General features: G+C 40.6%; 1 protein-coding gene across 1 annotated transcript in view; it reads right to left on the reverse strand.

Moving 5' to 3' along the window:
• Nucleotides 1–4,861: 4,861 nt before the first annotated feature.
• The window catches only part of LOC102855224, a 51,716-nt gene continuing 32,927 nt past the window's right edge, over nt 4,862–23,650 (reverse strand). The window contains exons 3-5 of the mRNA XM_006889136.1: nt 19,957–20,168; nt 10,904–10,994; nt 4,862–5,298 (exon numbers count right to left, since the gene is read on the reverse strand). Of these exons, the coding sequence (XP_006889198.1) occupies nt 4,862–5,298; nt 10,904–10,994; nt 19,957–20,168 (740 nt within the window). The remainder of the gene's footprint in view (nt 5,299–10,903; nt 10,995–19,956; nt 20,169–23,650) is intronic.

Consider the following 23,650-nt stretch of genomic DNA (forward strand, 5'->3'; position numbering starts at 1 on the left):
GTGTCAGAGGCAGTGCGATTGGCACAGGACAGAGCAGGGTTTAGGGCTGTTGTGCATAGGGTCGCTATGAGTCGCAAGCGACTCGACGGCACATAACAACCACAACAACAGATTTGTTCACATCAGGGTTCCTGTCCGGAGACCAGAAACAACACTAGGTATTTCAGAAGAGACAACTTAGCATTAAAAAAAAAAAAAAAGGATCAACAATTGTTGGACCACTAAAAAAGCAAAATGAGAACATGTTATCACAGAGGTAGCAATGCAGGAAGCTCCTACCTTATAGGTCTGAAGGGGAAAAGGGAAACAGCCAGAGGTTCTTTCTGAGGCAAACTGAGGAGGAGATTAGACCAAGCTGATGTCGGTTCCTTTGGGGGTCATGGAAAGGTCAGGTCTGAAAGTGACAGCAGAAAGTTAGAAACTGGGACCAAGATTGATTGTTGGAATGGTGTCTGTCAGGAATGGAAAACAAATACAAAGAAGTCAGTCTCTTTGCCTCAACCAACCCCCACATCTGGTAACCCTGTAAATAAAAATCAAATCCCAACTTTTACCTTCTCTATCATTTCTGTTCTGATTTCTTGTGCAGCACTTCTTCGCCCAAGCTGAACTACCCAGAGCTTCTAAGACCAGATAACTTAAAGGACACTGTCCTCCAGCCTGCCAAGTTCATCCTAGACTTTAGAAACCAGTCTCAAGCTCGGTAGTCGAAATGTTCCCATCAAATCTAACTTGCTGGCTACAGATTTGGGATTTAATACTCCTTCAGGATGTATGTAGCAATCTTGGTGGTTCTCAGCTCCTCACTTCTGACCTGCTGTCTCTCACTATTGCCTTGGTTTCAATAACTTACAATACCAACTAATGGAAGTCATAGGAAGCACTGTATTTACGGTCATTGTTTTATTGCTGCAACAAGGATATAAATGAGAATCCACACCAAGCAGAGACACACAGCACAAGGTCTGGGAGAGTCCAACATGGCGCTTCTCTCCCAAAACAGAGACACATGGCTCTTTTATGCACATGCATATCTTCCACGGATCAAAAAGCCTACCTACTTCCATTCCCAGAGTCTTGATTGGGCCCTTATTATACAATCATGGTTATCAGAGGTGGCCCACCCCCCTCAAGTCAGCTCATATTACAAAACCATCATTGGGTGAGGCTACAGGTGGGTCTTTTTTGGCGCAGATTCACCTCATTGACGTTACTTGTTAGGTGCTGTCTGGAGTCCTCATGAAGACACGCATTAATATCTGGGGCATTTGAAGATTTTAGAAATTCTCAGGAATCAAGGACAAGTACAAAATTCTTTAGGTAAAATTAAGCTTAGAGCTCACACCCCGCCATGATGGCATCAGAGAACCACCTGGTAAATGAGAAATGCGGTTTACAAAGCCCCAGCAGCAGCAGCATGAAGCAGAAAAATGGGAGGATGGATGTAGGGCTAAGAGACAATGGGTTGAAAATAGACCCCTTGAAAATTTAGAAAGAGAAATCTGTTCCACGTTCAGGTCTCCATTTCACAGCCTGATAACCAATAAATGAATTCACTTCAAAATACTACAAACAGGGACTAAAAGTGGCAGAGGAATCAAAAGTCAGCCGAAGTTCAATCACTTCACCAGGATCATTCTCTCACCCTTCTCCCAGTAATCCTGCTCTGAGTATCCTCCTTGTTCTTACCTATGAAAAGTGGGCTCCTTTGCAGCCATGTGTGGGCTTGCTTAAAACAATAAGCTCTTCTAAACCCCAAGCACAACCCGCTCCAGGAGTGGGGCCTGGATGCTTATCAAACAAGTTCCTGTGCCGGGCTCTGAAGTTTCTGGGCAAGTACAAACAACTGAGTCAAATAAATGCTTTTTAAAAGCGAGGCCGTGGAGCACGTACCCTGTCAGTGAGATCCTCATATTCCCGTAGAGTAAACAGTAACATGAGAATATTTATACTAAACAAAACTGTATATCGAGCCTGCTTCGGCTCAGCCAGAGGGAATGATAAATTCCTCGCAGATCTCTCATAGAGTGGTCCTTTGTTGACCACGGACGCCACTTCCAAGACAGTACAAACCAATTACAGAGTAAGACTTTTCATTATGTCAAGGAATGAACGTTATTGCCCCCGTTCTTTGTTTTATTTTACAGTTAACATTTCACTTAACTCTGCCCTTTATGTTGAAGCCATTTTAATTTATCATGATTCAAGTCCCAATTTAATCTGGAAACAAATGACAACCCCTCTGTCACCAATGAGGTCAGGGGAGTGCCTCTTACATCTCGGTTTTCTTTTACCTTCCTTCTCTCGCTTGTAAGAAAGTAAAGCTTGAAGTTTAAAGTTGAGTTTAAAACAAAAACAGTGGAGAGTCGATAAAATGTAAACTTTATTTGTCCACATCGATTTTATCCTCTGCACGGCTGGCGTAAGAAATGAGCCAACCTGGCAGGAGACAGAGCTTAAATGAGCTATGAAGCCACATGCCCTACAATGTCCACTTTGTGGTCAGATGGGGTGGGGGGGAAGTGTTTGCATAAACTGTCAGTCTGCATCTAAGAGGCCATGGTGAGAAAAGGTAAATAGGAGTCAGGGAATTTGTTCCTTTATCTTGCCTTATTTTCTCCTGGTTTTCTCTTTTATGTGAAAAGTCAAATGTAATAGGAGGATTGTAACTTCACTCTTGCTTTTTCATTGTTATAGTTAAGGCTCAGCTATGCCCACTACATATGACTACATAGGAAGAGCCCATGGTACTGTATCCATTGCCTTGAAAGCCTTCAGCAACTTACAGCAGCTTCAGAAACCTCTAAAGAAGCATGGCAGAATAAAGAAAAATAGTTAAAGGAAAGGAGAATTCAAATAAGAATCACTCACTCATTGCCTTTGGGAAGAAATCAACTCGAGGGCTGGCCCTCCACCAGAATTCCAAGGCTGTAACGAATAGCAAAATTTAACAGAACAGCTAACAACAAATGCTGGCGAGGTTGTGGAGAGATTGGAACCCTTATTCACTATTGGTGGGAGTGTAAAATGGTGCAACCACTATGGGAGGTATTCTGACACTTTCTCAAAAAGTTCGAAATAGAAATACTATTTGACCGTGCAATTCCACTACTGGGAATATAGCCTAAAGAAACCATAATTACCATCCAAACATAAATGCACACTCATGTTTACTGCTGCATTTACAATAGCAAAGAGATGGAAGCAACCCAAGTGCCCATCAAAAATGAATGGATACAAAAACTATGGTATATTCATCCAATGAAATACTACACAGCACTGAAAAAATGAACTTGTAAAACATTACACAACATGGGGGGTGGAGCACATCATGCTGAGTGAAGTAGTCACAAAAGAACAAATATTTGTACCACCACTGTTATAAAGTAGGTATGAAGTGGGGGGTTGGGAGGAGAGTAGGATAAGAGTGGACAGATAATGATCATTGCATTGAAACAGATGAAAGAAAGAACAGTCTAAAATGAATATATAATTAGGCATTAAATGTACAACAACAAACCAGAATAAGAGATATATCATTGCAAAGAGGACTGGGGTGGGGAGCTAGGTAATTGTGCAACAATGAATGGATAGTAAAAAAAAAGTGAACTGGGGGAGGGGAAAGAGTGGAAAACGTACAACAATGAATGAATGAAAATTTAACTTCTCTGTAAATGTTCATTAAAATCACAATTAAAATTTTATTTTTAAAAAATATAACTGGGAAGTAAATGTGTGTGTGTATGTGTGTGTGCATGTGTGTGTATATATATATTCAGAGAGATCTCTGGATCCTATGAAATTGGCTGAGTTCAACCTCTTAATTTCTTAAAACAAATGCACAAAACTTGCTCTTATTAGACAAGGGCATAATCTTTCTTAATAAAACTCATGGTTGGGAAAATGACTTTTCCTTGCTTTATGGGTAGAAAGCACCTTGTACTAGCTTCCTCTTGGGATAGTATTGCTATGCAACTGGAACCCACTCACAACTGACTGGGTTTTCAGAGACTGTAAATCCTATGGGAGGAGACTGCACATCTCTCTCTCTTGTAGCCACTAATGGATTCGAACCACCAAAGAGGCCTTCGGGTTGGTAGCACAACTCACTACAGATCTAGCTACCAGAGCTCCCTGTCTTGCACTCAAATAATACAAATACTAAGGATTTACATAAAATTGCCAGCATTATAAGAGGCTTCTTTAAAGTCACAGAAACTACATATTTTCACTATTTTTTCCAATTTACTTTTTTATTTTATATCCTTCTCTTTGCTCAAGCAATATGTTCCCTAAGCATTCAGTCTTTCCCATTTAAATTAAAATAAGAATAAACATAATTCCTTGATGTAGTAATGACCCACACTGCTACTCCACCTACCTATACAGACTTTGGAGATCTCTCCAGAATGCCCTCCTAAGAGGCAAAGTAACAAAAAGCAATTGCACTGTGAAGAGTGAGTGTATTTTATAATTTTCCCCATTTCTTTGTTATTCAGTACTTGATTTTTAATAATAGACCCTTCAAAAGAATGATTACTCAAAAAAATGAGCACTAAATATGGAACATTGGAATTAAAGAGCTCAGAAAAACCAAATAAATCATAATAATTAAGAGTTCTTTTACCCAGTTGATTTTGGAGGATATCTACCATATAGTAGTTACCAGACCTGCAAAGTTTCTCACTAAGCTTCAGTGCTGACTACAACTATCAGAGGGCAATTTGGACAATCTATAAGCATTGTTTATTAGACAGTAAGTACTTCCAGATGCAACTAGTATCTTTCCCTTATCTTTACTACATAAAATACTGTAATGACTGATATTTTCCCTTAAAAGTTCAATGAGGGCTTAGATTGATTACATGAAAACACCACCGCGTTTTTTCCAGAACTCCCCAATACTTTCCCGTAGGGCATATTCAGCACAATTCTTACACTCTTCAGGTGTAAATCCAACCAATGCTCTACCTACAGTACCAATTCCTCGAGCGCCTGCCAGCTTCTTCACTTGAGTTTCTATGTAATGAGGTGACATGTAAGAAAAACAGCTCCCAAGCACGCTGTACGTCAGATACTGACAGTCCTCTGAGCTTCCTCCAGCTTCTTGGTCTTCAAAACTCTCCACATTGCAGGCAATTTCAATTTTCCCAGCATGAGGAAAAGCCATGGCCTGAACACCCTTCAATCCATGTGCACTGGAGCCCCGAATGGCACTGGCAATCTCCTTTCCGACAGCCAAGTCCTGAGAGTCTATGGTAACGTTGCAGTTCATTACGTAGGGACTAGCGCCGATACCTGAGTAAGGAGAAAAAGTACATTCATCAAGCAGAGCAAATGCCTCAGTTTGAAGAATTTGCTCTTTAATCAAAAGTTTCCTTTATTTGCTTTTATTACCGAACAACATACCCAAAGTCGTTAGTTCTTAGGGAAATTTAAATTAAAACCACAATGCAGTATCACTTCACTCCCTCTAGAATGGTAATATCAGAAAAAGAAAACTAGCATGGGCTGAGAAGGATGTGGAGAGATTGGAACCCTCCTGCAATGCTGGTGGGAATGCAGAATGGTGCTGTTACAAGGAAAAAATAAATAGTTCTTCTAAAAGACAAACAGAATTGTGCTGTTGTTGTTATTGTTGTGCACCACAGAGTCAGAACCAACCCTTGGCTGACACGCTGGTGGGTTTTCAGAGGCAGTAAATCACATGGAAAGAGCCCATCCTTCTCCCAGAGAGCAGCCAGTGGCCTTGAACACTGTGCCTTCAAGATTGCAGCACAGCTTCTTGTCACTAGGCCACCAGAGCTCCCTTACTTAGGTGCTGTCAAGTTGGCTCTACCCCATGATTGCCTTCTTTACAGTATAATGAAACACTCGCTGATCCTGTACTATCCTCACAGTCTCTGCTATGCATAAGGCCATTTCACAGCCACTGTGACAACCCATTTCACTGAAGGTCCCATCTTTTTTCACTGATTCTCTACTTCACCAAGTATGATGCCATTCTAGGACTGATCTTTACGATACCGTAAAATTCAGGCATTCCAGTCCTTGGTATACATGGAAGGGACTTAAAAACACGGACACAAACAGAAACACTCTAAAACAATGTCCATTGCAGCATTATTCTCATTAGGCAAAAGGTGGAAACAAACCAAGGGTCTAAGAACAGATGAAAGAATAAACAAAATATGGTTTCTACATAAAGACATGGAGTTCTGGTGGCTTCGTGATAAAGAGTTGCCCTGCCAACCTAAAGGCATGTGATGTGGTTCGAATCCACCAGCTGCTCCTTGAGATAAAGATGGATAGTCTACTCATGTGCCTCTAAAAATCTGTTGGTGGGTCAGCTATGAATCAGTTCTGACTTGATGGCACATCACAACAACCACACATATTAAAAAACCCTCTCTGTGCTTAATTGACTATGCAAAGGCTTTTGACTGTGTGGATCACAATAAGCTGTGGCTGACTCTGAGAAGAACGGGAATCCCAGAACATTTGATTGTACTAATGTAAAACCTATACTTGGACCAAGGAGGCAGTCGTCAGAACAGAGCAAGGAGACACTACATGGTTCAAAATCAAGAAGGGGGTCCATCAGGAATGTATTCTGTCTCCATACCTTTTCAATCTGTATGCAGAACAGATCACCCGAGACGCTGGGCTATACGAAGAGGACAGGATTGGTGGAAGAATCATCAACAACCTGCATTATGCAGATGACACAATCTTGCTTGCTGAAACTGAGGACCTGAAGCGCTTGCTGCAGAAGGTCAAGGACTGCAGCCTCCAATATGGATTGAGGCTCAACATCAAGAAAACAAATATTCTCACCACTGACCAACTGGCACATCAGTATGGATGGTGAAGATATGGAAATAGTTAACAGTTTCAGTTTGCTTGGCTCCACAATCAACACTCTTGGTAACAGCAGCCAGGAAATCAAGAGATGAATTTCATTGAGAAAGTCAGCTGTGAGGGACCTCTCAAGAGTACTGAAGAGCAACGACGTCAGAGCTGGAGACTAAGGTGCACCTGATCCGGGCTATAGTCTTCGCAGTTATGTGCTATGCATCAGAGCATTGGACAGTGAATAGGGTTAATATAAAGAGAATTGATGCCTTTGAGCTGTGGTGCTGGAGAAGAGTGTTGAATATACCATGGACTGCTAGAAGAACAAACAAGTTTGTCCTGGAGAAGGTGAAGCCAGAATGCTCCTTCGAGTCAAGGATTCTGAAGCTACATCTGACATACTTTGGGCATGCTGCAAGGAGGGACTGGTCCTTGGAGAGGGACATCAAGTTTGGCAGAGTGGAGGGGCGGCAAAGGAGAGGAAGACCTTCGATGAGATAGATCGATTCTGTGACTGGAGCGGTGGGAATAAGTGCGTTTGAGATGGCGAGGTTGGCACAGGATAGAACAGCATTTAGAGCTCTTGTACACACGGTCGCTAAGAGTCGCAGACAACTCAATGGCACATAACAACAACAACAACAACAACAACATTGCCATCAAATTGGAACTGAATTGTAGCTAACTTTGCACTGGAAACTGAGTGGGAGGAGCTTGCCTTTCTCGAACAGTGGCTTGTGGGAGGGTCTTTGGGTCACCAGCATAACTCTCTACAGACTAGGCCACCAGAGCTCCAGCGGCATATTCAGTCAAAAGGAGACATGAAACTCGATGCATGCTATTATACAGGTAAAACTAAAAAATATTATACTGAGTGAAGTCAGCCAGACAAAACGAGGCAAACAGTACATGTGCCCACGTACATCGGGTCTCCAGAATAGGCAAATGCATACAGACAAAAGCTTATTAGTGGTTAATGAGGCTGGAGGAGAAAGGCAATGGGAATTATTGCTAAAGGGATATTGGATATCTTTTTGGAGTGATGACAAACTTTTGGAAATGGATTATGGTTAACAGTTGCACAAAACATTAATGTAATGAATGTCATTGAATTATACACTTTATAATAGCTAAAAGGCAAACTTTTTTATATCTATTTCATCATGATAAAATTTTTAAAATACTTATCTTCCTCTTTTTTAAATGCTTTAGAATTTTCTAAAGATTTGTTCCTTATAACAGATCAAACAAATTTATCTAATTAAAAGTATGTGAAGGCCACATCCTTCTAGATTAAAGAAAAAGAACCCAGACTTCTCAAAATATCATCAGAGAGGACAAAGGGCACTTGAGAATTAAGTTTTAGATGCACAAGCCATCAGCCTCTCATGCATGACCAAGGTCACCTCCACAGCAGTGAGACTTCAGGGCCAGGTCTCAGATCTCAGCGACCTTTTACTGCATTCCACAGCCACATCCCCAACCCTGCACAAACACCTGGCAGTGCTTAGTTACATGGCATCAGGTTAAAATGAGCTTCACTGACAGCCTTGGCTGGGGAAGGAGGTCTCCACTACGTGACAGTCTTGGAACCGAGAAGGGGCAAGGGCCTTTTTCTCTCATACTATATGAGCATGGGTCTGGCAGGTCTGAAGTACTATGTGATTACAAGCCTCGTCCACTCTGCATAATCTACAGAGGCACCTCTTTCTTCCATCCCAGCTTCCAAACCTCCTTCTGGGTCTGCCCCTGCCACCCCAGAGCCCAGGCGCTAATGTCCTGCTTTTCCTTGCCTCTGGGATGGTGCAGCTCATGTAACGCAAATAGCTGTGCTCTAATTATAGTTTATATTGTAAGATGGACAACTTGGTTAAATGAGCATTGGTAGAAAAAGCTTAGGTCTGCAGTTTCCTTATTTTTGGGGAAACTTGCATTTCTAAAAACAAAGTTGACTAAGGATTAGTGGGGGATGAAAGGCTGACCTCATCCTCAGCATGTGACGATTCTCTAGCTACATGTCAACATTCTTTTACTATCAGTGCCTTTTCTTGCTACTCTCGGACTTATTGTTTATGATGTCAGTACCCATCAAAGAAGTACCTTTGGGGTTGGTTCACGTTTCCCTAGATTGCTGTGGTTTAGGGGCTTTGTTCCCAAGCCTGGCTACTCTCATAGTAATAGACATTTCGCAGAAAATCAGTACACGGAAACCGCATTTCATCTTTTTCCCACACATGTTCATAATGAAACATTTCAACTCTCGAGGTTGGGCCTCTTCCTACTGGGAATTCTACAGGAATGAATCAGATTACAGCATTTCTCCATAATGCTGATTCCATAAAAATTAAATTTCCTAACAGTCAATACATCTCTCTCTCATAATCTCATACACCAGTCACTTACTCTAAATATCTCTGCAAATTCTATCAGTCTTAACATTTCACAGAGTACAATTGGAATCATTTTCCCCCCTGTCAATGCTAACGTTGTCATTCATCAGGGGAAGACATCCAACCAGGGTTTCCCCATCCTCCACCCTTCAACAGGTAATGTTACAAATAGTCCCATTTCCTAAAATCTGATACAGTTACTCTCTTCTGACTCAACATCTTTATGATTGATGCAACAAAACAGGAAGGCATCTTCAGGTTCTGCTCAGAACTATACAAACTGGGATAACATCACTGCCATTCAAAATACCTGTCAGGTCTCTCGAGCTTTGTTACCTCACACCTGATATGCACAGCCAGCATTGGGCAGCCACATGTCATGCTTCGCCTTGAGGGAGAAAGTCGCCTTCAACTGAAGTTTCTATGTTTGGTCACAGGATGTCTCCCACTCCCTTTAACCTCACATCACTTCATCCTATTGGCCCTGGGATTTTCCTGTGTCTCCCACTCAACATTTTCCAAGATATCATGTTCCCAATAATTGTTCCCTTTCTAGTGAGGTTTCCAAAGTTGGTCATTCCTGCTAATAAATCAATTGATTTGCCTAAGATAAAGGGGTAAATGGAGAGATAGCTGAGCCGCTAAGAAGCCCTGACCACAAGAGTTCCATGAAGGGCAGCTCCCAATACTAATTCATCAAAATGAAGCCCCATCTCCAGAAGTTCCTCCAAAGCATACTTACAGGCAATTATGTCTTAGAAAAAATAAAATTCAGAAACAGAAAACGGTTTTAAATTCACTTTTAAACAAAATAAGTAACCACTTAAAAGAAACAGAAGCTATTATTTTTCATTTATGTCCTGGCTGTATGTGGGCATTGTAAAGTCATCCATTAAACTTCAGTAACATTATAGTTTTATGTTGTTGTATTGCAATATTTTATCCAAGTTGTGAATAAACAGAGACAGAAGGGAGCTCTTGTGGCCTAGTGACAAGAAGCTGTACTGCAATCTCGAAGGTACTTGGTTCAAATCCACCAGACGCTATACTGGAGAAGGAGGGGCAATCTCCTTCTGTGCCAGTCAGATCCGATTTGCCGGTATAAGAAAAGAAAAATAAATGAATGAATGAATGAATGAATAAATACATTTTTAAAAGATAAAATAAACAGAGATAGCTAATGAATTTGAAAAGTTTCTGATCAGGGTAGTAACTAACACCTCCCCGCAGCCCTAGGAGGTGATGGGGTCACGACCCATTTCTCCCTTTAAAACAAAAACAAAACAAAACAAAACAAAACAGCACCTTTTTCTGCCCAAATTCATGCTTTTCCAATTTCCTCCATTTAATCCTTCCAAGTTCAACATCAATATGGTGATCTAATTGCAATGAAGTGAATTCGGCATTTAAAACCTGCAATCCCATGACTCAAATACTGGATTTGATTTTTTTTTTTTTATGTTTTAACCTACTAAGAATTTTTAAAGAAGAGAGATAATGAATCCTAACAATTTGTACTTGTAGTTAAATGCCATAGAAGTAAAGATTTTTTAAAATATTTTTTGGGGGGGAGTCTTTGTCTAAAATGAGAACCCTGATGTGAAAGTTTGTTTCTCAGTTTGCGGTTTCGCTCTGCTCTGCCTCCCGCAGATTGGCACTTGGCTGCATCGTGGCAGCTTGAGCCCCTTCACCGCAAGGCTGAAATTCCAATTCTATTCCAACACAACTGTCACAACGCCCCGAAGCAAGCTAAAAACAAGAAAGGGAGGGGGGAGTCTGGGACGATTTCATTTTCCATGTGTTCTTTAATGAAAATTTATCATTCTAAATATTGGTGTTTACTCTTAGTTACTCTTTTTTTTTTATCAAAAAGAAAAGGAAACTGAGATTCAGTTGCTATTATTTCACAGGGAAATATAACAGGCCTGATGTTTCCCTGACGATCCTGTTCTATTTCTCATGTGGAAACACTGTATTTATCATATACTGTGCGGCTGGTGATTCAGATATTGTTGAGACCTTCTGGTGAACTGATAGAGATGTAAACTCTTTATGCCAGATTGTTTAAGCAGAAAAAAAAAAAAAACCAAGCTAAAAAAAAAGCAAACCCCACCCCAAATGCACTTAATTAACATCTGATGTGTAGCTTTTGCAAACACAAATGCAATATTTGTGTTTGAGCACTGGCAGTAGTGACTGTGAACTATGCTATTAATGTCTGGTTTAAAGATGCAGTGGCAGGACCACGTCTGGAATAATACAAATAAAAAACTGCATTTAGACAAAACAATGGTGAAGAGCCTATTAGAAAACTAAAAAACAGCACTCAGAAGAAACATATGTATTTCCCCCCACTTTAGATCTAAATTATTCTCAAAAATAGTTCCAGGCACCATCATGTTCAATAAATCAGATTTGTGAAAGGATTCTATATGTTTTTTTTTGCCTCCCCAGAAAGAGTTTCATTTTAAGGGGTCAGGAGGTACTTAGGGCTGTCTTTAGAAGTTCTATTCTATTAAGCTCCTCTTTGGTGGCTGGTATTTAAATATGTATGAAGAGCGAGCCAGCTGAGGTGGTGTTTTAGGGTTTGGCACTCTTTTTAAAAAAAAAAATTATCTGAAGAGTGTTTCAAATCTGTGTATTTATTCAAAACATTACACTCTGAATAAACAGAGATTCTCCTTGACCAGTGCGCAGCTCCCTCATCAAGCATGCTTTTACTGGAAACCTGCTGTGTGCAAGAACTGTGCAGGTTACTGGGTACAAAGAAAAAAGAAGGTAGTAAAATAAGATAAGCCCTTAGCATATATGGTCTTAGCTTGATAGTAACTTAACAAGACAACACGTTAAAACACAGGCTCAAATATATAAACAGTTATTACACTAAAAGCAATTAGGCATCATTATGTATTGGTACTTTAAATTTGTTAGAACATGCACTGACGAGAAACCACAGTTGGAATTGAGGACATATGATGACTACAGCCATAATCCTTGAATATATTTGGTTTAGTCTGATGCCCTAGGAGAGGGAGGCTGTGGGATTCATAGACATGCAGCCACATCCACAGAAAGGAAGGCTCAAGGAGAGCAGCGGAGCACCAGGCAAGTCTCAACTCACGTCCCAACTCTGCAGCCTGTCTGATGAGCCATCTTTCTGCAAAATGCCTATGAGTTTCCCACTTAGGAGAATTCAAGTCACAATAATCCTGAAGAAAAAATTTAGAAGCAGGGTGCATAGCACATAGCATGCTGTGAAGCCTGTCCAAGTGTGAGGGGCCTTCTGCGGCTTGACTCGTCCCAAGTTCTGTGACAACAGTGTCCTTCCTGGGTTTACACAGAAACCAAGTGTCCATCCTTCATATTTCAATGATGGGGGATATATTTCACTACACAATGAGATCTTCATTTCCTACTATCCCAACTCATTTTACCAGCATGCAGAAGTTTCAGCTCTCAGAAAATCTGTTCTTCTGAACAAGACTAATTTTAAAGGGAGAAATAAGTCTTTTCTCAAAGACTGGGTTAAAATTCTGCTGTGGAATAACTGGATTATTCAGTGTGAAGGAACGTGCTCGGTGCTGTAACTCTTTACAGTGGAGACACAGCCGCAGCAGCTTTCACTAGTCACTAGAAGGCCTTGAGTCCCAAATGTACCAATTACATCTATTCTGATTCCTAAGGCATCATATGTGATAACAGTTCAAAGCATTTCCCCTGAGCTTTTTATTTAACAATGGTGCATACATGCAGACACTTTATACAACATATCAGACAGCTCAGTTTAAATTACCCCATAAACGTTTAGGATTTTAAAATATATATGTATAAAGTGTTTATTTATAGACCCAAGAGTATCAACTATTACTGCTTTGCCCTCACTTATGTTCCCTAGGAGCTGGCCAACTACAAACTTTAAAAGGAATTTGGCTTCAAAGATTTTGTGTGTTTGGCACTGACTGAGGGTGTTAATCATTTCTGGGTTCACTCCCCCATCCACCCTTAGACTGTTTATAATATTCTAAGAGAATTTCAAAACAGAAACCTGTTCTCATATAAGTTTGCTTCCTTTTGGCCAACTGTATAGTTTATTGCTGAAATGTGGACTATCAGTATTAAATTGATAACACTAATCATCTCTGTATTTTTTTTTTAGCAAGAGAAATAAACATAGCAACAACGTGCCAGGGGGTTTTGTTGCTGTTGTTTTGATGGGAGGAGCATAAAAATGTGTTGAGAAACATTGCTGTGACCTTACAAATGTTAGGCAAATCAATAAAGACGTCAAGCTAGAGAATAAGGGAGGAAATCATTATTGTTGGGAACTAAACTTTTTAAAAAACTGGAAGAATAATATTCCTATTCTAATGAAAGAGATGGTCTAAATTCTATTTCAAAGACACTACTTCAAAAGTGAAAGGCTTTTACTCTTTTATAAATGAGTATTTGTTTAAGGGATAATTGTTGCAGACCAAGGGTAAAGTATTTTTATAATTATTAATAATGAGACCCACAACCAGGAATGAGATAAAACGCAGAGCTTAAAGACAGGGGGGCAGGAGTACTGATGACTGAAGCACCTCAAGCCACACCACTCTGTATTTATTGAGAATCATCAGGAAGGTAAACAAAGGAAAATCACAAGGGAGTAGAAAACAAAAACAAAGGATCATGGGGAAGTCTTTTGCAAATAAGGGGAGTTTTTCTCTATTGTCTACCTTATGCTTATCTCAGGAGGGAGGGATTCAGTAAATACAAACTAAGAAACTTTAAAGGAATGCCTTAATGCATCAGGGTGAACTCCACCTTGTATTACACAGTCTCTCATATCCTGATATTGCATTTGGTTTATTATTAATATTAAATTTGATATTCAGCTTTCCACAGATAATATATGGAATTAAGGTAACCTAGGGCTTCAACTGATCATGTTCCTTAAACATTAATTACAGGCTGGATTGTGGAATATTAGAAGTTAATAATTTATCTACTTCCCTACTCACTGACCATCCTTGCAAATCTGTTCTTTTTCTGCCACTAGCACCTGCTTTGAACCTATTAAATAAGGTGTCATTCTTGGTGGGCTGCAGTGAAGGGCACGCTGCGTAATCTTGGCACCTTTAATAATGTCCCTATTTCTCAGACAAACTAGGTTGTCAGAAGACATTACTGTCATTGAGAGACACTAGTGGGAAAGATATATGGGGTTATTTCACATTTTTCCTCTTGCCCTGTAAAAAAAATATTCTGAATCTTTGATCAAATCTCATCTGAATGAACACATTCAGGTCCATCTTCTATAAAATCAAATGTTGATATAAATCTTAATAGTTACTTTTCAGGAAGAAGATGAAAAATTATCACTAGGTCAGCTTAGAGAAGATAGAATAAATCAGGATCTAGAATTTAAAAACATGTTCTTGATATGTTGTTGTTGTTGTTGTTGCTGTTGTTATGTGCCATTGAGTAGCTTGAGACTCATAGCGACCCTATGTACAACAACAGCCCTAAACTCTGCTCTGTCCTGTGCCAAACTCACTGTATCTGACACACCCATTCAGATTACCCCAGTCACTGAATCAATCCACCTCATAGAGGGCGTTCCCCTCCTGCACTGTCCCTCCACCCTCCCAAGCATGATGTCCCTCTCCAAGGACCAGTCTCTCCTTACAACGTGACCAAAGTATGTCAGATGAAGCCTCAGAATCCTTGCCTCTAAGGAGCAGACCAGTTTAACCCTCTCAAGGCTGAATCTGTTTTCTTAGCAGTCCATGGTACCCTCAATACTCTTCTCCAGCACCACAGCTCAAAGCCATCAATTCTCCTTCTATCCTCCTTACTCATTGTACAACTCTCTGATGTATAGCAAGTGATTGCAAACACCATGGCCTGTATCAGACACACCTTAGTCTCCAGAGAGACACTGTTGCTCTTCAGTACTTTAGAGAGGTCCTTTCCCCTGGCAATATGTCTTTTAATTTCCTGGCTGCTGGTGCCAAGAGTGTTGACTGTGGAGCCAAGCAGACTTAAGCTATGAACAATCTCAATCTTTTCACCATCCATCCTGATGCTGCCAATTGGTCCACCCTTGAGAATCTTTGTCTTCTTGACATTGAGCCTCAATCCATATTAAAGGCTGGAGTCCTTGACCCTCTGCAGCAAGTATTTCAGGTCCTCTTCAGTTTAAGCAAGCAGGGTTGTGTCATCTGCATAATGTAGATTGTTGGTAGATCTTCCACCAATCCTGATGCCACATTTCTCCTCATAAAGCCCAGCCTCCCAGATGATCTGTTCTGAATCCAGGTTGAAAAGGTATGGAGACAGGGCACATCCCTGGCATACGCTCTTCCCAATTTTGAACCATGCAGTTTTTCCTTGCTCTGTTCTGACGACTGCCTCTTGGTCCAAGTATAGGTTTCGCATTAGCACAATCAAGTGTTCTGCTATTCCCATTCTTCTCAGAATCAGCCACCGTTTGTTATGATCCACACAGTCAAACGCCTTTGCATAATCAATGAAGCACAGACAGACATTCCTCTGGTACGCTCTACTTTCAGCCAAGATCCATCTAACATTAGCTATAATATCCCTAGTACCATGACCCCTTCTAAACTGATATATGTAAATATGTATTGTTGATTTTACAATACTGAGATCGCACTGTCTATGTTACTTTGTCTTCATGTGCTTTGACATTGGCTATTCCTTCTGCCTAACCTCTTCTCCATAACTCCATGTGGCTAATGGCCTTCTTCATTTACTCCAATCCTGCCTTCACAATGAGGCTCACTTCACATTATCTCATTTGAGCTCACAATCACTCCCTCTAGAAATTATTATTATTATTATTTTCTTTACTATCCCAAAATCTTTGTTCTTTTTTCTAGAAGACTTATCACTTTCTAGTACATTATGTAATTCAGTTATTGAGTCTGTTGTTATCTGTCTCCTCACTGCCTACCACTAGAATACAAATTCAATAAGCACTAAAAAGTTCTATTTGGCCCACTGACAACAGTGTCAAGTATATGCTGTTGTTGTATACCACTGGGTCAAAATCGACTCATAGCTGACCCTCTGGCGGGTTTTCAGAGGCAGTTAATTAAATGGGAGGAGACTCTTCTTTCTCTCACAAAGCAGCTGGTGGCCTCGAACAATGGGCCTTCGGCATTGCAGCACAGCTTCTTGCCACTAGGCCACCAACGTGCCCTACTAGGTGATTAATAAATACCTACTGCATTAACTAAACTATCTCTACATTGTATTGTATCTCCCCAAATTCTTGCTTAACTTCTCAGTAATAATCTTTTCTTTGAATATGGTAGGCCTTACTTGGTTCTGACAGATCACTATTAACACAATGCCACACACTTTTTAAATTGACGACCGTGCTTGGAAACCCATTTGCCGTCATTTGCAGCAACAGTAGTTCTACTACCAACCCAAAGGCATGGTTCAAATCCACCAGCTGCTCCTTCTGTGTGATTTACAGCCTCTGAAAACCTGTTCTGATTCAACAATACAAAACAACAATCACAACCTTTAATCCTTCCTATATTCTGAATACTTGAACTGTTTGTGGTGTCTACTATTGCAAATAATGATTCCTTAAGGGCGCTCTGGTGGCCTAGCAGTTAAGTAGCTGTGCTGTCACCCCAAAGGCACGCAGTTTGATTCCATCAGCTGCTCCATGGGAGAAAGCTGGGCAATTTGCTCTCATACGACCTCTGAAAATCCAATTAAACTAGCTCTGAAACCCCACTAGAGGGTCAGCTATGCATTGATAATGAATTGATAGTACACCACAACAAAACAAATATATGTTTGCATATACCTTTTCTCACACTCTTAGGATTTATCACTGGGACTAGAATTCCTGAAAGGCAGGTATATGCATTTTCAGAATTTTGTTTGGCTATTACTAACTCATTACCAAAAAACTGGCAACAAGTTTTACCATCATGAACAATAGGAGTATATCTAAATGCACTTTAACCAGTATTGCTATTTCCTTTGAAATATCGTCTCTAAACATTGTTTGTGCTAATTCTGACATCTTAAAATTTTAACATAGGAGCTGTAGTTTGGATGGACTCCTTTATGTAAAACACAGATCTTGAGAACAGTGGGGTTTAGAAATAGAGAAGAATTGAGAAATCTGAATGAGTTGCCTATTTCAAATCAAACAACACAAAATAAACATGAACATAGACAGAGCTGACACCTAACCACAGACAGACCTAAGATGAAGAAATGCTCACATTTATTTAAAGAATTACAAATCAAATTTGTTCTTGAGAGGAAATATGATTAATGATAATATGAACACTTGTACTTTAAATCAGATACGCTCTTTTTATTAGGTTCTCCAGAACCGATCCATTCCTTCCCACAGAACTGCAAAAATGAGAATTAGGTTATTCAAGTTTATGCATAACCTAAAACTAAATCTGCTTCTTCCATATTCTAACACCAGGGTACCTGTTTACAATGCCTGTCCACCTGGCCCTATTCCCAGTCCCCCCAACACGAACTGATGAGGTTTGCAGGATGATCCCTTCAGTCTTCAGAAAAGCTCAAATTAGAAACCAGGAAATAGATTTCTGAAAATGTAATCACAAAACTTACACTTCTCCATTTGTGAGACAAATCATGGTGGGAAATGTGAGGCTCAAATTGGCAGGGAGCAGTTTGCTCCTTCTTTCCGTAACTAAATGCTGAAATACATTTATAATAACTTTTTTTATAATAACTTTTAAAAAATGTACGTTTTAGTTCAATAAATCTCTTCTTTATAGAGAATAGAAATTGACCATTTTAGGACTATGTTCAGCTTTTTACAGACTTTTCTTTTTTACTGCACCACTTTATAAGGGAGGTACTATTATTATGTCCATTGTATAGATATAAGAACCAAGGCTTAAAGAGATCATAGAACCCCCAAGGTCACACAGTCAGTAAAGAGCAAGGCCAAATCTGAGCTTTGTGTCAAAGCCAGTGCTTTTTACATTGCATTATTCAACTTGATAACAGATGTTGTCATTCGGTTAAGACCAGAATTCCACGCCAGGGTTTAGTAAGCAAAGGCATATGTGCAGTGGATTTTGAAAGGTTTTAGCAAAGCTGGACCATGAGTAAATGTGTTTCTTATGTGTACTCACCTTATGCTCCTTGGAGATGTATAATTTGAAGGTATCAAATGCATTGCTGTTAACCAGAAGGTCATGCGTTCAAACTTACCAGTTGCTCCGTGGGAGAAAGATGTGACAGTCCCTTTTTGTGAATATCGCAGCCTGAGCAATCCTATGGGGACATTCTGTTCTGTTCTGTTCTGTGTATCAGAATTGACCTGCTGATAAGGAGTTACTATAGTTCCTGGAGCAAATGTTTAATGTATTAGCCTGCTGATTGAAATGCTGGAGGTTCAAGTCCTCAGAAGAAAGGCCTGGTGACCTACTTCTAAAAATAAATAAATCAGCTATTGAAGCCTATGGAGTACAGTTCAACCCTGCCAAAGAGTCACCATGAGTCAGAATCCAGTCTGCGCTAACTGGTTCTAAGGTTATTACTGGACATTAAAATGTTATCCAACATGATTTAACTTATGACCCATCAGAAGGTATTTGATAATGAAAGAATAACTACTCAAATAAATGACATTAGGACAGTGGAGTAGGGAGCTCAGGTAACCTAGTAGCAAGAGGCTGCACTACAATCCTGAAGGCACATGGTTCAAATCCACCAGCTGCTCCATGGAGGAAGGATGGGCAATCTCCACCCATGATTAGCTGCCTCTGAAAACCCAGCAGAGCGTCAGCTATGGGTCGGTTCTGACTTGACAGTACACGACAACAACAGGACAGTGGAGCTTGGCTACCAGGGATCAAGTTTTAGAGGTAAGCACTTTCTTTTTCCTGTGGTAATCCAGACACAAAGCGGAGAAGGGCTGTTGTTTCCTGGTTCTGTGTTCTGTTCAAGGAGCCCACTGTCGACAACAGCTCTTCCCCAGGGCACCTTGCTATGCAGTGCTGAGCACCAACTGGCTTGTGCTGACCTTTGAGATGGCAATGCAACACCCTATGGGCTGGCCACTGGAGCTCCCTACCCAAAAGGAACTGTTTATCCAGGGCCCTACCTGCTGTTTCTAGGGTCATTATGAGCCGCACTTGACTCCACAACACCTAAAAATAACAACACCCTGATAGTGGTCCACCCTGGACCACATCTCCACCATCAACCAGTGAAAATGTTAACACCTAGCAAGTCAGGAGGCCTCCAGGGTCCTCGGCAGGTGCTGCAGCCCAGCCCACCAGCAGTGGCCATGCCACAAGGGTTGTTCCACGGCTCTATTATCAACCCTTAGAGCCTCCATCAGACATATGACAGGGGCTCTAACCTAACTGCTGAGCTTATGAGGGCCTGGGAGCTGGTAAGAGCCAAGAGGTCTTCCCTTATCAATTTCAAGAAGCCATGCCATGGTGCTCCCTACTCGGTGAGAACCAAACACCCTCACTGTCTTTGAACCCCTCAACTCACCCTGACCCCCCCCCACAGGGTTTCTGAGGCTGTCTTTAGAGAAGGAGACTGTCCATCTTTCTCCCATGCAGGACCTGGTGGATTCAAATTGTCAGCTTTTAGCAATAACACATGATACCATGAGAGTCACTAAGTAGGAGACCCAGGATTCTATAAGCAAGTTTTAAGGACAAACCAAAGAATGAAAGCCATGCACAGAACCTGTTAAACCACATCTTCGAGCAGGTGCGGCCCCCAGGTCAGGCTCCAGAGCACAGAAGTCCCTCCTCATGAACCAGCCCAGTTGCTTCCTTCTCTGGACCAGACTTCTCTTCTCAGGCAGGTCAGCTTCACCAAAGAGAAACACACTGCAGCCAGGAACGGACAGGGCCAGGCTCTCTGCGATGCCTGCAAGCCGTACAGAGGGAAGGCAAACACATTCAGCTTAGAAACAGGCTCCACAGAAGAAAACAAAATGTAGTTTTATACAAACTTAAAAAAAATTAACATTGGGCATGATTAATGCTTCCTTAAAGTTAGGCCCCAAATTAAAAATGCTATCTTTAGATAATCAATTTATCTTTCCAGAAAGTGTCTTTATGTAACAAGTCAATTCTGACCCATCCTGACCCTCGAGGACAGAATGGAATAGTGTTTCCAACCTTGACTGATGCAGACTGTCACTGCATTCTCTCACAGAGCAGCTGCTGAGTTCAAACTGCCAGTGTATCGGTCGGCCGCTGAGTGCTTAGCCAATGGACCGCCAAAGACCCTGAAGATGCAGGTAAGCGGTAGTTATTCTGAAGCACAGAACATGTTTCATCTGAATTTGATTTTACCTTCTCAAAGATTTACAGTACTGTATACATTTTAAATCTAGGTAACTGCTTCAGAAGACTTCCGCTTACACACAATAGCATCTTTTTCACTGGGTTTCCTATAGCCCCCTATAGGCAAAATAGAGATAGCATGAATTTATCTGTCTGAGATAAAATGAAGGTGTTTTGGGAATCTAGGGCCTGGCCTGGGCCAGCAGGAGTGTGAATCTTCTTTAACTGATGAGGCATGAAGCAGAAGATGACTGGGCCACTGACCACCTTAAGCATGAGGAAAGTCTAACTGCCGTTTTATTGTTGTTTTGTGCCAGACATTAGACTATGACTCGCAGCAACCCTAAAAACACCAGAACTGCTGCAGTCACTGTGTCAATTCATCCTGTTGAGGATCCTTCCTCTCTTTCTCTAACCCTCCATCATTTCCAGGAAAAAAAAAAAAAAATATATATACACACACACACACACACACACCCCTCTCATATATATATATATTCATATATACACACACATCTCATATATATATATATATTCATATATATATATACACACACACACCACATATATAGAGAGAGAGAGAGAGAGAGTTAGTTCTGTATATACTTATAAAGCTGAATGTTTCTAAAGGACAATGCAGCAGATATATTATTAGTCGCAAGCTTTAGCTGTCAGAATTTGTGGAGTTCAAGGGCAGAGGTGAATTTCAGTTTATGGGAAACATCATATATTTGGAAGACGATGAGATAGATATAGGATCAAATATCAGTTCTGTTCCTTTAAAAGCTATTGGGGCCTTGAACATTACTCACATCTGTGAGCCTCAACATCCCTAATTATAAAATGGAGGGGGAGGGGAACCATCTTTCTCTAAAGTATCAACTCCTTATTCAGAATTTGTCAATTAAAAGGTGGGGGGTTAACTTTTCTCCTACCTACCCCACAAGAAGTGCATTATTGGGTAGTCAGGTAGCCCAAATAATTAGGGGGAAATACTTCCCAGTAAAAATCCAATACTGGAAGAATTCTTCTTTTACTTTTCAAAGAGAAGCATTCACTGGGTGGGGTGGGGGGGGTGTAGAGAGAAAAATGCAACAATGAATGAATGAAAATCCAAAGTCTGTAAATTTTCATTAAAATTAATAATAAAAAAATAAAATTTTAAAAAAAGAAGTAGTGATAGAATTTTAAAAACTACTATTTAGGAATCCCTAAGAAATAAATTGTTTCTGGCAAAGTGTAGGTATCCGCATGATGATGAATCCTCATAACAAGTTGACTGAGAACTTAAGAATGGCAAGTCACACTTACACCACCAGTAATGAGATGATCAGACATTACGACCTCTTGATACAAATCAGCAGAAGCCCGAGTGACACAGTGGCTAAGTGGGCACTTGGCTGAGAATCAAAAGACATTCAGTGGGAAGCTCCTCTAAGGAGAAATGTTGTGGCATCAGCCCCTGTGACGTTTACAGCCTTCCAGAGCATTATCCACAAAGAACAGGTATTACATACTTTGGAGAGTAGTGATATGGGTCTTAAAACCTGGAAAGTAGCCATCTAAAGTACAACTATTGGTGTCTCCCTGTCTGACACAAAGAGGAATGAAGAAAATCAGAGCACATAAAACAACGGGTCCAAGAGACTAATGCACCATGTAAACCTCAACCTCCACTGTCTCGAGACCAGATTCTCTAAAAAATTCTCTAAAAGGAAATGGGGAAAGAAATTAAAAATTTATAAAATGGCTCAGCCTGCCAGTCAATGGACTGGTAGAATCCTTGAGACTATAGCCTTCAGTCACCCTTCAAGCCTAGAATTGAACTTATTCCCATGAATCAACTTCCAGTTGAAAAGTCTGATGTATAAGACAAATTGCATTAGGAAAGTCTGCTGTCAAGGACATCTCCTAAGTACTGAAGAGCAACGATGTCAGTTTGGAGACTAAGGTGCACCTGATCCAGGCCATCATCTTCGCAATTACTTGCTAAACATCTGAAAGCTGAACAATAACTAGGGATGATAGAAGGAAAATTGATGCCTTTGAGCTGTGGTGCTGGAGAAGAGTACTGAATATATCAAGGACTGCTAGGAGAACAAGCAGGTTGGTCCTAGAGAAGGTGAAATCTATTTTTTTTTCTTTTTCTTTCCTTCTTGAGAAGGTGAAATCTAGCTGCTCCTTGGAGGCAGGCTTTGTCTGACACACTTTGGGCATGTTACAGGGAGGTACCAGTCCTTTGAGAGGGCCATTATGCTTGGGAGGGTGGAGGGACAGCGTAGGAGAAGAAGACACTTAATGAGATGGATTGACTCAGTGACTGGGCAAATGGGGGTAGGTGTGTCAGAGACAATAAGGTTGGTACAGGATAGAGCAGGTCTCAGGGCTGAGTCACAGGCGACATGAGGGCACATAAGAACAATAACAACATAAGGTGGGTTATACATCACCAGGGAGAATACACTCCTTAGAGCAATGAACCACAAAAAATCAAAAGGGCAGCATCTGCCCAGCAATAAAACTCAGAAGGCAGTAAGGGATAGGATAGAAAGATGAGAATAACAAGGAAATGGTAGGAAAAGTACTATTGTGTGCAGACTATAATTAATGGTCTAGTGGCCTAGTGGGTATGGAGTTAAGCTGCCAACCCAAAGGCAGGAGGTTCAAATTCACCAGTTGCTCCTCAGGAGAAAGATGGGAAATCTCCTCCTGTGCAATTTAGAGCTACTAAAAACCCAATAGAGGGTCATCTCTGAATTGATTCCATCTTAATGACAATGAAATGATGATGATGATGATGATGATGATGATGATGACGACTAATGTCCTAAAAATGCATGAATGATTAAATGAAAAACAATTTCCTTTATAAACTAACTCAAAGTACAACAAAAGGCTTTTTTAAAAGAATAGTGAGAGATAAATTTTCATTCTTAATTTTAAAAAATAAAATCAGTCTCACAATGTATCACAATCTCTGTACTGTTTGAAAGGAAACGATTACCACTCTCAGTCCCAGGGCTGCAACCCTATATGTGATGTGTTTTGTGAAGGGCCAGA

Source organism: Elephantulus edwardii, unplaced genomic scaffold (genome assembly GCF_000299155.1).
Source record: "Elephantulus edwardii isolate Elephantulus edwardi_28Jun2011 unplaced genomic scaffold, EleEdw1.0 scaffold00075, whole genome shotgun sequence".
Lineage (NCBI taxonomy): Eukaryota > Metazoa > Chordata > Mammalia > Macroscelidea > Macroscelididae > Elephantulus > Elephantulus edwardii.